Source organism: Copadichromis virginalis, linkage group LG13, assembly GCF_057382275.1.
Source record: "Copadichromis virginalis isolate Kocher_CV1m ecotype Utaka linkage group LG13, C_Virginalis_male_GT1.1, whole genome shotgun sequence".
NCBI lineage: Eukaryota > Metazoa > Chordata > Actinopteri > Cichliformes > Cichlidae > Copadichromis > Copadichromis virginalis.
The window spans coordinates 8360354-8375254 of record NC_140630.1 but is presented as its reverse complement, the minus strand read 5'-3'; the positions used below and the strand labels follow the sequence as shown (position 1 = coordinate 8375254).

The 14901-nt window shown below is 42.6% G+C and overlaps 1 protein-coding gene across 4 annotated transcripts in view; it reads left to right on the top strand.

Moving 5' to 3' along the window:
* Positions 1 to 14901, top strand: part of wdpcp (WD repeat containing planar cell polarity effector) — a 92931-nt gene that overhangs the window by 44459 nt on the left and 33571 nt on the right. For all 4 annotated transcript variants that reach the window (XM_085477115.1, XM_085477116.1, XM_085477113.1 and 1 more), the window contains exons 10-12: positions 7152 to 7755; positions 13285 to 13473; positions 13955 to 14078. In XM_085477115.1, the coding sequence (XP_085333241.1) occupies positions 7152 to 7755; positions 13285 to 13473; positions 13955 to 14078 (917 nt within the window). The remainder of the gene's footprint in view (positions 1 to 7151; positions 7756 to 13284; positions 13474 to 13954; positions 14079 to 14901) is intronic.

The window sequence follows — 14901 nt, the reverse complement described above, 5'->3', positions numbered from 1 at the left end:
ATTGTCACATGCCCAAAATGGTGGACAAATTAAGATCACATGGTTAGTGGTCATGTGTCTGCAAAACCTCAATACTCTTCCCCCACTTAGGAATAGATGCTTAATGTCCTCCACTTGAAGCAACAACTGCTCCCAAACTGCAGTGAGCACCTACAGCCTTCCCTCGCTTCAGACTTGAGGTGCTAATTGTCATCCCCGCCACTTCACCACCAGCAAACCGATCGGGTTTAAGCTGGAAGTCATCAGTCGACATAGCCAACAGAACCAAATCGGAGATGTGATCCTGAGACCCCCACCCTGCCACCGATTAGCTGCACCTAGAATCTCTCTATAAAAGAATCTGTTCACCTCTACAAACCACATATGTCTTTTACCTTAACTTCTTAGTTAAATTACCTGACTACAAGTAGCTTTGAAATAAGTTGCAAAGACATTCATGTTTTCTTAAAGCCTAAAGTGTGATTGATTATTAAGTCCATCTGTTCATGACTGAGATGAAGATTAATTAATCAGTGCAGAAATCCTCATACTTCCTAAGTGTTCACAGTAGATTTTGTATAATGGTAGCTGATGATTTGGCAAGGATGGATGCTCTCATTATTGAACTAGGAATTTTTAGAGGAAGGCTAAGTTGAATTTTAGTAACATGAACACATAATGAAATATAGTAAATACTTATAAAATACTTTTCAGTCTTTATTTGAAGCTCTCAGTATCAGTAACACAAAGTCATCCCATATATTTTTGTAGTTTCACACACAGGGAAGCTTGCAGACACACTCACCAGACACCAGCGAGGGAAAAAGGGGCAACAAAGCTGCTGAATTTGAGGAGAGACCTGTGTTATTCTGGATGGGATTGGGGATGGTGTGTTAGTCACCTCAAGGGTGGTACCTCTGTGTTGCACCTTCATGCATCACCATATGAAAAAAGCAAGAGAGCTAAGCTGTGGTACAGCATGAAGGAGAACGCCCACACATTCACGCACAGGCTGAAACGCACATCCTCGTGCCCTGTGGCAAAAACCCTACCCATGACCCGATTCTGTGTCAGTGTAGGATTGGCCTCGTGCCGAAAGCAGATGAAAGATCCCAAATTACCAAACCGGGCTTAACTCTAACCCCGGTACGTGTACCTCAGTAAGCATTTGCAAAATATTCGCCACACCAAAGAGAGAAGGGAGAAGGAGGAAAAATGAGCGTTACCAATCGCACGCTAGGAAAACAAATTCACGCAGCAGAGAAAGAGGGAGGAATTGGAGGTGTGTGTGGGGGGGGGGTGTACATGAATATTGAAATAATCAAAGCAGATGCTGTTTGCTGGTTTTTCTTCTTGTTTTTGGAATGCTCGCCACATTTATCACACTCCTTCACCTAGTTTAGTCTGTGTCTCCTTCAACACCCCCCCCCCTCTCATCCTTCTCCTCCTTCCTTCCTCCTCGCTTCAAGAACATTAAAGTCTCTTCATGGGGCTGCGCCATCGCTCTCTAATGAAAGCGTTTGTTGTCATTTTTCAGATGCGCGGTGTGAAATTAAGCGAGCAGTTTATGTAAGAGCCGTAGCGGGAATCAAATGCTGGGCACACATCGGGCGACGCCAGCTACTTCAATCACTTCAAGCTCATATATATGTTCCTTTTGTTCAGTTCGCTATCTGCCGCACTAAGCCAATTTTCTAGCCAGTCTCGGCATTTAAAAAAGTCTGATTTCTTTCCCTATGTGGTCTTAATTCGTATACCCCCCTCACCACCTCCTCCCTCCTCATGCTGATAAGTGGAGCCACGGAACGTGGGGGGGTAAAGAGAGGAAAACATACACAGTTGGTTTTTATGCAGGAGCCAGTTAACATTTTTAATGATCCTTCCTTCATACTTTATACACCCTCCCCCTCCAAACAAACACATAAATCAGCCATTTCCTGGAATTGAATAATCTTAAATGAAGTGAGATGAATGTTTTGTTTGCTTTTGCTTTTTTTCCCCGATTATTTCCAAACACTTTTTTTTTAACTGTATGTCTATCCTGTTATCTGTCACCAAACAGTCTGTAGTTGTTTGATCTGCATTTGTTTGTTGATTTGTGCTGTCTTTTAATTATTTTTTGACTTAAGAGTAGAGCAAAAAAAAAAAAATTCATAGAAATTAAATAATTTCTAATCTATATTTTATTTATTCTTCACTTCAAGAACACTGTGATGAAGAGTAAGGGTGCTTTTGAAGCAAGATTGCTGGCAAGACTTGCTCCTTAAAAATTAAAAGCTGCAGTCTTAATATGAAGAATTAAAGCACGTTTCAGAAATGCACTGCAAAATAATTTGTACCATGAAAGGGTCTGGTGCTGAATCCAAAGTGTCGATTTACCCCCAAGCTCCGCTGCTTTTTAAACATCACACTGGGAGCACTGCTGGTACAGTTTTGCGTCCAGTGAACGATATTCCCTCCGTTATTTTCAGCCGGGGAAGGTATGAGGACTATTTTGGTTCGTAATCCCGCTGTGCCTGTGCATTTTCTCACATCAGTACTTCAACTCTAACCCCAAATCACATACCTAAAACTTCCCCAGTCCCACCCAGCTATCCCCCCCTCCGCCTCCCCAAACACCCCTCATCCCTCGACTCTCCTCCAAGTCCCTCCGTCTCTCTCTATCCGTCTCTCCCTGTCTTTCTCTGCTCCGTGAGCTGGAAAATTGGCTTCAAAAGGCCACTGCTGTGAACAAGGGCCAGCCACACAGTTGGGCCCGTCCGCTTTATCTTTCACGCCATGGAGGGGGAAAAAAGGTGCCGGTGAGAGAGAGAGAGGAGAAGAATGGAGAAGAATAGTTTTGACCAGTCACTGAAACCAATAACCAGGAGAAAGCTACTTACTAGAAGTCTTTCTTTCTCTCTCTGTGTCTGTCTCCCTCTCTCCTTGTCTCTGCTCTCTTTGCATCTTTCTCCTCTCTTTATTCTTTTCCATTTCCACTCTTTCTCATCATCTTTTCTACATATTTCTGTCTGCATCCCCTTTTCTCTGTCTCTCGTTTGCACATCTGTTCACTCACTTGCTCACTCTCATTCTTGACCTGATTCATCATTTTTTATTTTATGCTCCCAGATTCAGGGAATGCTGTACATTCACATGCCACAATATACTCTGAAGAGTTCACAGGCAAACAAAGCTTTGCTTTTCTGGACACATTACGACACATCTGTACACCTTTTTTACAGGTCGATTGTTGTTTAAGGGCAGCTTGTTAAAAGAGGTGAAAAAGATTTGGCTTTGTAAATGATGAAGTCCCAGTGATTTGTAAATATTTACTGTGCTATGCTAAGTCTGTTTAAAATCTAAAGAGTAACACATCACCTACATCTTATTGTAGAGATCACACAGCCAACTGCAGGTCAACAGTTTTATCGTTTGTCTTTCTTCCTTTCTGGTCTTTAGAGTAATGTTAGCATTTCAAGATTATATTTTGGCCCTGAAAGGCAGAAACCTCCATAACCCTGCAAGTCTTGAATTTTCTTAAATCTCCTAATCAGTTGTGTTGCCTTCAGGGACATTTTGCTTGACTTTGCTCAGTCCAGATGATGGAATATGAGGCGTACCTTCGACTTAAAGATTACCTGGAGTTACAATGCAACTACACTGGCTGTAGGAGTGTGGGTGCTTCTGGCACTGAATGTCGCTTTTAGCACTATCAAATGCATCCACTAAAATATTTGAGGCACTATTATACTTAAGGCCAGTAAATACAACATATTTAAATACACAGGTCAATGCATAAAAAAGTGAAATGGTGAAATGACGGCACTCCATGAGAATATTCATTGTAACTATATGAAATACAAAAGAGTGACAGATATATAACCAAACACAGTACTGGAGGGATGGAAGACCACTCTTCCAAGAGATGCTACCCCCTTAATGTTTTGATGAATGTACCAATAATGCACTCTCAACAAATCAGTCAAAAATCTCCTTGAGGTGTCCAACTGGTTTGAGGTCGTAGCATATGCATCACATTAAGATTGGGGAAAATGGATGAGACCACTCAAATAGAGAGAGCGTGATTGTGTGATAAACCTAAAGTCAGAGCATCTTTGTGAGCCCACTATTCCCCTAGTGGGCTCACACTGCGGCAGCTAATCACCTCCTACAGTTTAACGGAGCCATCATCTGCTCACTTCAGCAGTCAACTGTTCAGGATTGCCACTTCTTCTTGATCTTTGTGTTTTTGAACTTCTTAAAACAGCAGTCCCCAACCCCCGGGCCACGGACTGGTACCAGTCTGTGAGTCATTTGGTACTGGGCCACGAGAGTTGAGGCTTGGGAGTGAAATTCATGGTTTTCAGGGTTTCTAACGGTTTTTAGTGTTATTTTTTTTATCGTTTTAATCGCTAACTCGGTTTCCCTGGGTCTTTTCCCGTGTGTTATAAATAAATCTTCTTTTTTTTGGTACAATTACTGGTTTTATTTTGTTGTATTTATCCGCAACACCTTAAAGGGCAGTGCATGGAAAATATTGTCGGACATAAACTGGTCCATGGTGCAAAAAAGGTTGGGGACTGCTGTCTTAAATAACTTAAATATTTTCATTGGTGAGGGGGGGTTATGGGATTATGACCTGCAGCCTCATGGATTGATAGACTCAGGGACTTTTCACAGCCACTGTCTCTATTGAAACACTAGTCAGTTCAGTAGCCTGGATTCTGACTTCCATAATCCACTTTTCTAGTGACTTTAATCTTTTTCTTTTACTTTCTTGATACCAATTCTGAATTAAATGTGCCACAGAGCAGGATTAGATGATGAATATTATGTGCAATGGTGCTAAAGCTGGTTTAATATTTAAACTGTGAATAATGTTGGTCAGAAATATTTATAGAGGGGCTGAGAGTGTAATAAAGCAATTATCATCAGCTGTGTTATGAATATCCCAACTTGGGTTGAACATGCTGTTATTTTCTCACGTCATACATGTTTTTTGTGCACATTGTACATTTTTAAAAATGTAAATAGTGGCTGCTGCAGGTTGAATCCGCCCATGTAGTATTTATTTGTTGGCTCAGAACTTTAGCTGCCTCTGCCCTCTGATCCCTGTTCTTGGAGGGTCATCTGTCAGGTGAAACGGAGCTGAGTCAGCTGCACCTCAGCCCCCCGATGGTGCCATGGTGGCATGCAGGCTCACAGCAGGCAGCGGGCACTAGCAAGCCGGGCATGCGATGAAAAGCTGAAAGGATGAGATGTAGTTGAAGGCTGGGGGGTGTCACGGTTTTTGGCACTGAGGTAGGTCTTATGAGTCCAGCGTTCTGTAGGGTGAATACGATGGACCCTCACCTGCTATGCATTTGTGTGCTAGTTTATTTTCACGCATGTGTCACTTTGCAGAAATTAAGCTATCCAGAGAACTGCACCAGCCCCAGGATACACCACCTTTTACATGAATTGAGCCCCTCTACCCTGCTGCTTCAAATAAACACACACATTCACACGCAGCACCCACCCCCTGGGGTGCAGCAGGAGCTAGCTCTGGGGGATTATAGGGAGGAAAAAAAGCTTTCAGGAGGACAGTCATCTGCTTCTCTCCTGCTGTAGACCATGGGCAGGCAAAAAAAACCTGCCTTCCTCCCTCTAAGTCCCTTTTTGGCAATGCCTGCCAAAAAACTGGGCCGAGCAGCTTTGCAAAAGGAAAGGAAGGCAGGCAGGCAGCCGATCCTTCTTTCTGTCTACACGGCGAAAAGAAATGGGCTCATTTAGCCAAAGCTGCCACGGTCAATGCAGGGCTCTGATAGAGGCTTTGGTAAGGTGAAATCCTTCCTAAAAAGCTCTTTTAGTGACTGTGTAACTGTTGGACTGATGTTTAGTACAGCCTGTGTTCTCCTGTCATCCACGTACTGTTCCAGGTTTCTTGTGGGTGTTTATCGACACTACCACCCGTGACACGGCCTGTCTCCCTCAATGTCAGTGCTTGTTTGCATAGCAGGACCATTGTACCCACGCAAACTGGTTGTAGGCCAGGCAGAAATAATCTACATTTTGCATTTGACCACTGGTCAAAGAAATTCAAGATTTCTTCATGTATCCAGTGAAAAGGGCTCCTTTTCTTGTCATTTGCCATGTCTATTGCTGAGCTCTTGGCTCCTCACACAGGTAAACAGAGGAGGTTGTTTATCATTATGTGCCAAGCCATGGCATGCTTAGGGAGAAGATGTTGTTGACCTTGAGTTAAAATAGAGCTCTTATCATTAGCTGTCTTGATTGACAGCTGGGTGTTTATGAGCAATATGGAAGGCTCCATTTCTTCCATCTCCAGGGGGTTTGGGGCTGCTGCCACGGCATGACTCATTTCTGTCTTTCTCTCACGTGTTCTGTCTTTGTCTCTGCCGTTTTATTCCAAAACAGGTTAGTTCAATAACAGTTGCATCACAAAACAGGTTTCAAGTTGAAGAGCATGTTAAAACAGCAACAAAAATTAAAAGATCTTTGATGATGAATACAGATTAATAAAAACATTTTTTTAAAATACACTTGATCTACAGTAGATGCAGTCCTCTTCCCCTAAAGTTTACAGTAATGTTTTTGTTCCTCGACACTGAGAGAAGACATCATCCTTCAAATCTTGTTTCAGCATGCTGGCATGCCTGTATCAGGAAGGAGGACTATGTTGATTTCAAACTCCACATTGCTCTTCTTGCCCTTTATTACAGTAGCTGTGCTTGATTCACTGTTTAAAATAATCCTCTCCTCATATTGGGCCTTGGTGGCCCCCTACAGTTCATGTCCGGTCTGAAATGTGCTGATTTAAATCCAGTTGTCTTCTGATTGGCTCCCTCTTGTAAACAGAAAGTTTGAACAGCAAATGAGGCATCTTGGGTCAAGCAAATTATTATTACAAATCATCCTCTGTGAATATGTGTACTTAATTTTCATATATAGATTCCATCTCAGAAAGGAATTTGCCAGACCAAACTGTGAAGCCTCCACCGGGGATGTCTGTAGACAGGCGTACCACGATCCTTCACACATGCTTCAATTTCCTGTGGAAACATTACATGCCAGGATATAGCCGTGCAAAACAAGATTACAAGATCATTTTTCTTCAACTTCGAAATTTCTCTTCATGCCATTATTTCTGAAGCTGTTCCCTTGTCCTCTCTAACTTTTTTCTCCTTCAGGTCCTAAGCTCAGTCCACACTGAAGGCAACCCTCTGGACTGCCGCTTCAGCCTGCTCCAGCCCTACCAGGTCCTAACAGTGGAGTTACCTGCAGGGCCTCAGGGATTCAGAGAGGAGTCCTGGGCTGATACCTGTGTGTATGAATGTGCACGAGGACGCCTGCACCGCCTTTCAGTCACCCGAATCCCGTTGTCATCTCACCCAGTCTCCTGCTCGCGTCACCCCTCTGAGACCACTCTGCTTCTTGGCTTAAGTGATTCCTCCTTAGTCCTGTACGACCAACGACGCGGGATCTCTTTCCTAGCCTCATGCCCCGTGCCGGCCACCCTCCTCGCCTGGCACCCTGCTGGGGCTGTTGTCATGGTAGGGGGAGGACAGGAGGAGCTGATGTGCTTTGATGTGGGCTTGGCACCTGTAAATATGGCGCTCGTATCAGAGGAGGTAGCTTCAGCTCCCACGTTAAGACTAGCTCAGCACCTGCGCTGTTCTGGAGGCCTGGCAGGACTGCAATGGGCGACTGGCTTGGATGGAGGCCCAGAGGGGACAGATATGCTCGCACTTTCTTTTCATGGTGGACCACTGGCAGCTTTGAGATTTAGACTAGGTAGGTAAAATAACATTGGACAAAAAATGGTCTTCTGAAATTATGAGGAATGTTTTGTTATTGTCAATCACCACAATCTTGTATAGGAAAAAAACAAGGGCTATATAAAAGATGCATATTGCTAGTGTGCTGAGACTGTTTGATAAATCTACAAACCATGGATATTGGCTAACTCGTGCTAACTTAACACATAAATTAAATAGCAGAATCTCATGCACTAAAATTCTTCTTGGATGTTAGGACAATTAATGGCACAAAAAGACATAAGCTTCAGATAATTGCTATACAAATGCTCCAAAACAAACCAACACCAGAAAAACTGATTAGAGGAGGCATCTTGTAAGGTTCAACCTCCTCGAAGTGGCCATGCTACTGACCGTAAACCTAAGTCTAAAGTTTAAGGCCTCCGTTTTGGAGGCCTAGAAACTGGTTAATGACCCTCGTGGTAATCACTGGTTGCTAGGGAGAAAAGTGGGTTCCCTGATCAGCTGGTGAGTAGTAAGTTGCTGTAGTCACCTATAGATTGCATAGAAGATGCCAACTTGCCTGCAAACAGCTGGCAACAAAGCTATGTTCAGCTGTCATGGAACTGAAGAGTGCAACGCAACCTGGAAATGGAGACTGTTTGCCTTCAAAGTAGAAGTTGCACTTTTTATATGGTTGCAGGGGTAAAGCACAACTTTCATTTTGAAAGCAAACATAGTGTGAGTTTGAGTATTTGCAGACAAGCCCGGAGACTTCCATTCAAGGTACGGTTGACCATAGCAAAAGCAATCACAGGGAGATTCCTGGTACAACACCCTGTTTCTCCTTGCAGTTAATTTCACCCAATGCTCTCCAGTAACCAGTTGAGGAATGCACATTTTGCCCTGGCCAAGGTTGCCAATGTGCTGCAAACTGTTCTTATAGTCTTGCAACTGAGGCCTCAACAAGTGTGCTGTAAGGACTCCAAAACCTTTTCTGAACTTTGTACAGTTCAATATTTTAACTTCTAATTCATGGAGATTAACTTTTTTTTTTTTTTTTTGCAAGTTAGCCTCAAGTGGTCACTCAGGCAATTGCAGTTTTTGACATTTGACCTGCTTTTCAGCCCTGGAGGTTGCCACTTGGAATAAACATAAAACAGATGGATAATGAGATCCATTTTTCCTGTTTTACCTGTTTTCCTGTTTTGAGTTCTTTGTATTTCTTACTCCTTCTGCCAAGAATAAGTTCCCTCACATTTGTTGAAATTTTACATTACACAGTTCCAAGTAGAAAACACTTCACTCCCTTTCCTAATGAAGGTGCCTTCCTCCCTTCAGACACTCTTGCTCTGTTTTGGATCTGAAGCTGTGTCTGAACCCGCCTGTGTGAATAGTGCTGTCAAGCTGGTCGTCCCAGTACCTTTCCACTCCTGAAGGAAGTTAATTTGTTGACAGGCGGGAAGGTTAGCGGGAGTCACGCTCTCAGAGGTCATTCAATAATCGCCCCGGGGCACGAGCCCCCGAGGAGCATTCTGGGATGCATTTTTCCGATAAATCGTTTACAGTGGCTGCAAAGTCCCTCGGGGTCCCCAGATAAAGTTTGCCAATCAAAATTTTTACGAAGCAGCCACCTCACCCTCCGAAGCACACTCACGTATTCAGCATCTTTAATTGTGACTTTGGAAAGAAGATGTGACAGTGGCACGCAACTCTCTACCGAAGTTTGAAAGCAGGAGAGTGAGGGTGGAGGGAGGAAGGTAGTAGAAGTGTGCATTTGAAATGTGTGTTTGAGGGGTGTGTGTGTGTTTGACTGTGTTTGCCTGTGTGCACAGGGAAAGAGGAGGGTGCCTTCCAACAATAGCTTCCGCTCCTCTGATCGTCTGCCAAGTATTTGATGAAGAAAGTCACTGCACGTCTTTTCTCCATGATAATTCTCCCCCCCTTCACACATGTGTGTATTCTTCTATTTCTGTGCTTCTGTTCGTACACACACACACACACACACACACACACACACACACACACACACACACACACACACACAGACTTTCACTCCAACTCATTTGTTTGCTTCTTCTCTGTATTGACTTGTTTCATAAGGCCCGCTACATGACAGAAGGAGTGAGTCGTGAGGCGGTTAGGAAGAAAGACTTGGCCAAGCTCCAAGTTCTCTCTTTTCCATAGGAGGCAGCTCTCCCTGGTGCCCCCTCCCACCCCCACCCCCCTGCCTGCACCGAGTTATCTCATCTGGGCACACGTTGGCCATGGCTGGGCCTGCACTGGTACAGGCTGTGGAGGGGCAGACTGGGGAATGTGCTGCACAGCACCCAAGAAAAAAATAGCAATTTCTTTTTTTTTGTACAGATGGGAAAACAGGGAAATATTAAAGGACAATGATGTAACTGTGTGTGGAGAATGAACCCAAGCTAATGCTTCTTTCATTGGCAATAAAAAAATTCACTAGGTCATCAAGGTAACTTGGAAGTGAGTTTGTTGATCTGCTGCGCGAGCAGGGTTCATACTCATCTAGCCTGGCATATATTGTTTGTCAAAATTAGTGAGCAGAGTTATCCATCATTTCTAAGATGGGTTTATGGTCTGTCAAAATTACATGTTTGATCGCAACATCAGAAATCCCCACTCGTTTCCAGTGATTTACCCACTGCACACCGTTATTAGCCACCTGTGCAGAGGTGTGAGAGGAACCAGATACATTACTTCACATGCTAGATTTTTTCCTTTTGTTTTTGTATTTGTTGCTCAAGGATTTGTGGCACGTTTCATGTGTGTGACCAAAAGCTACTTCATCATTGTCTTCCCAGAGAGAATGGGCTCTTTGACTTGTTTTTGGAGACAAAAAGTTGATCTTAAAACTGATTAAAACTTGAAGCATAGCCTATCATAGACGTTTTATATGGGTCCCATTGTCCTCAGTTCTGCATGTGTTTCCACAGTGTGGTGGTTATTATATTCAACTGACACCAAACCAGAGATGAAACACAAGCCCACTCATAAGCCAGTGCACTCCTACTGCCAGTACCCAGCATTGATTAATGAGGATGGAGCCATCTGTGGCCAGAAGTACTAACTTGAGTAGGTACTCCAGTAGCTTTACTTAATACTCACTTCTAAAAATAATATCCACATTTGCCTAATACTGTGCCTGGGTGAAACCCCTAGATTGGTACTAAGGAGCCAAAGTCTGCCAAGGAAATATCCCCCCACACCTTTACACCACCAACAACATCAAACTGACGTTTGACTCAAGCCAGTGTGACCCTACCATCTAAATATTGCAATAGAAATCTAGACTCAACAGACCAGGCAACTTTTTTTCAAATCTTCCTAATGCCTAAATTAATTGACTTGCTGCCATATGATTGGATGATTTAGATTATTGTGCTAATGTGAAGTTCAGTAGCTAATGAGTTTATGTGACATAATAGTTCCAAGTTAACACGTTTTGGTTTTTTATGTTTTAGACCAAGGTCTTTCATATTTTTAGTCATGTTTATGCTACGTTCTGTGTTTCTCCATGCTGGTGCTGATCTTGTCCTGCTCAGTGTTGTTTGTGCACAGTCAAATAAGTCAGTGTGGACAGGTGTGATCCATTGTCTGCGTCAGCTTAGAGCAGATGTCAGCGCCCAACTCCTGGACTCATACATGCAGTTAAACACATACAGTACCCAAAAATCACACACAAGCAACTTAGCTGATGTATTAGCCACATTAGCCCACTCTTTAGGGGATTTGGTGGTTTGCTAATTGCCAGCTTGTCATTTTAATTGCTCATACCACCCCCCCGCCCTACAGATACTAATTAGACTAGAATCAGTAGTGAGTTTTTCTTGCCTGCTTGCAGCATGGCCCATTGACAGTACTGCTGTCAGTGATCACCTATTATGCCACTAGCCATGTCCAGAAATTTTGGTAAATATATACACTTTAATACATATACAGCAGAGTGTTAAATGTTGCATGCATGTGAAAAAGGCTAGTTCAGAAGTGAGGTGAAACTACTGTCAGAACATGGTCCTGTACCAACTCGTCTCACGCAAATCAGAATGAGCCAGGGAGTCCTCCATCTGCTGCATTATGTACCTTCGTGATTAAGTGACAATAGAGCATAATTACCCCTGGCATTCAACACCTTCACCTGTATATGTGCTTTGAACTTTAAGAAACAGAGTGAGACACCTCTGCTGCGGTTAAGGGTACAAAATGCCATTCTTCCATTATTCAACATGTTCCTTGTCTGCACAAACAAAAGCACAGTCAGTCATCACTGATCAGAAGGTACAGTCCATCAGAGCAGTCCTCAAATGATCTTAGGGTAAAGGTCACTCTATGTTACAATATCGTTTGCAGTAGCACACAGACACACCCCATAAGAGGCTGGTTACACCCTGAAAAGGTTTCCATTCTGTTAAAGAGCTAAATATTTCAATAACATGTAGGCAAGTTATTTGAACATATGCTAACATGCACTCTGCTCAGTGTTAAAGGATGAGAAGCTTGCTTTTATTTTGCATTTGCACACAGAAACTGATGGACACAAAGTACACATGAAGGCTTGAACACACTTCCTCTCTAATTGATTGACGAGTCGATGCTGGTCTAACAAATCTAGTGCTGCCTCAGAGTCAGAACTGATCCACTGGACACTCACTTAACTTAAGTAACTCCTCCAGGTTATTCTGCACGGTCACAGAATCATTATCACACCAACTGTTAAAGCCTAAAGAGAATTTTCCCTCTTTGTAGCACAGAAAGATGAAAATATACTGTATCATTCAATACTGTGGTGGACTGGTATTCATGAGCTGGGATAGGCCTCCAGCACCTGCGCTACCCTAAATTGGATAAACTGTTAAGGGTATAGATGGAAAGGAAAAGATCAATAATCACATACTGCTCTATCATCAAAATCTTAGAAAAAATATAAATATAGAAACGAAACAAAAAGGTATAAAAATGAAGCAAAAGATAGAAATACTGAATAAATTATTCCTATTTCTGTTGGTTTCTTAATGCAGATCCTTAAAAGTTGTTCTGAATGAATGCAATAAAACACATCTATCTTCTATTTCCCAGGATCCATTAGGGCATAAAGGAGTTGCTGAAAATGATGTGAATCATTTAGTGTGGTCTTCACAATGACCTACAGGACATTTTGTACCATTTTGTTAGACACCATCACCATAACGCCAAATGAGGAAAATCTTTTGAAAAAAACATCTTCCTTTCCAATTGATTCTCCGAGAGACTTGGAGAATCAATTGTGTGCTATGTAGCAGCACCTGATTAAACCTCAGTTTCCCAGATATGCATAAATCTTTGCCCTAGTGTTTAAATCTTTTTTCAGTGGTAGTTTTGTCTGAATTTTTGTTTTAGTATGGGACTAGGCTCAAACCATGTATGTGAAACCTATTGTGTCTGCTGGGTTTTCCCTTAATTCAATGCCCATCTAGATCAAAACTGGATTATTTCATAAAAATCTTTTCTTCATCTTTTCTTAACCACATTATTATTATTTCTTACAAACCTTTCCTCAATATGACAGGAGCTCTCACGGGGGGACAGATGGGTCCAGGGGAGCTGCTGCAGCAGAGGCTACGTTGTGGTCAAGTCAGAGAGGCACTGGGCATACTAGAGGCCATGGACTGGAGCACCATGGGGGATGAGATGTACCGAGGCCTGAGCTCAGTCACTAACCACCTGCTGAGGATGGAGCTGAACCCAGAGAGAGAAGGTGGCTTTGATTGGTTTTACATTTCCTGGTGATGCTTATCAAATCGAAATCGCTGCTTTTCAAATTTCATGAGTCTAACCTAACCTGTCGACTTTCAGTGCTTGAAGATTTTTATTTTTTATTTACCTTTCATTTCGTCTACATTTTGCTGTATCTAGCACCTCCATGGACTAAACCTTATGAATGCTTAGATATATTTGATATATTTGATATATTTTGGATGTTTTTCTTTCAAATCTTAGTTTCCTTTCATTTAGTTGTTAACTTTTGCTTTTAGTTGGCTTTTAGTCAGTGAGCCTTTGATTTGGCACTGTCTCTTATAAAATAAAAAAGTATAAAAATCTCATTTTTGTGCAGAAGAGCAACAAATTTTACATTGTTAGCTTTAGAAACACACACATCCTTAAACATTCTTAGCTAATTTCCATGCAAACATCACATGCATTTCCTAATTTTGTGTGTGTTTCTGATCTGTCTGTAGCCCAGCTAGAAGCAGCTCTGGGTGTGTTTTATGCCCCACCTGTGCCTCTCTCTGATACAGTAATACTGGAGTACAGGGAGCCAATCAGCAAGTACGCCCGGCGCTTTTTTCACCACCTCCTCAGGTAACACCACTCACTCTGTGCTGTTGCTGTGGTCTTAATTAAATGGACTGAGGGAGAAATTTACTTTGTGCATGTCCTCAAGGGGTCAAGGACTGTGTTTTGTATAGCTCTCCTGAAATAAAAAAAAAAAATGTAGACATCTAAAAAGTAAAAGCATTAAGAGTACATTCCTCAATCAGGTTCCAGATCTCTGAAGACTTTGCACAGACAAATACATGCACAGACTATTTTCAAGGGATTACTGGAACATTTAGTGCAGTTTATCAGCACAGGGTGGAGAATCAGAATAAGAAATAATATCCAAAAACCTCTTTCAGAAACAATTTAACACTGCTTATTTCCTTCTCTTTATTGCTATTAAAAATTCTAAAACAGAAATAGCTTTTGAATTTCATTGCACACACATACTGATGCAGCTTTGAGTCATTCATAAGGCAAAGCAGCACGCATGCACCTGTTTAGACTGTTGTTTCATTTTCCCTTCTGCCATGAGAGCCTTTTGAAACGCCTGTTTGACTGAAATAGACCCTGTTGTTCCCACACACTGCTGCTCACTGCTCTCCATCCCGCAATTACCCCCCGCTCCCTCTCCCTCTCTTTCTTTTTCCTCCTCTGTAGCCGAGCTGGAGCGTTGTTTGGCATCCCTCGTCCTCTCCTCTCTTATCACCTACCTGCATTCTTTTTCTCTCCATCAACATCAAATGAAGGAAGGCGCCCCCCGCCCCCCCTCCTTCCCGCACCTCCTCTCTCCGCTTGTGTTTGTTTGTTTCATGTTGGCTGTAGCCGGGGAAAGTTGAGGTGTTTTGTACTGGGAGATACAGCT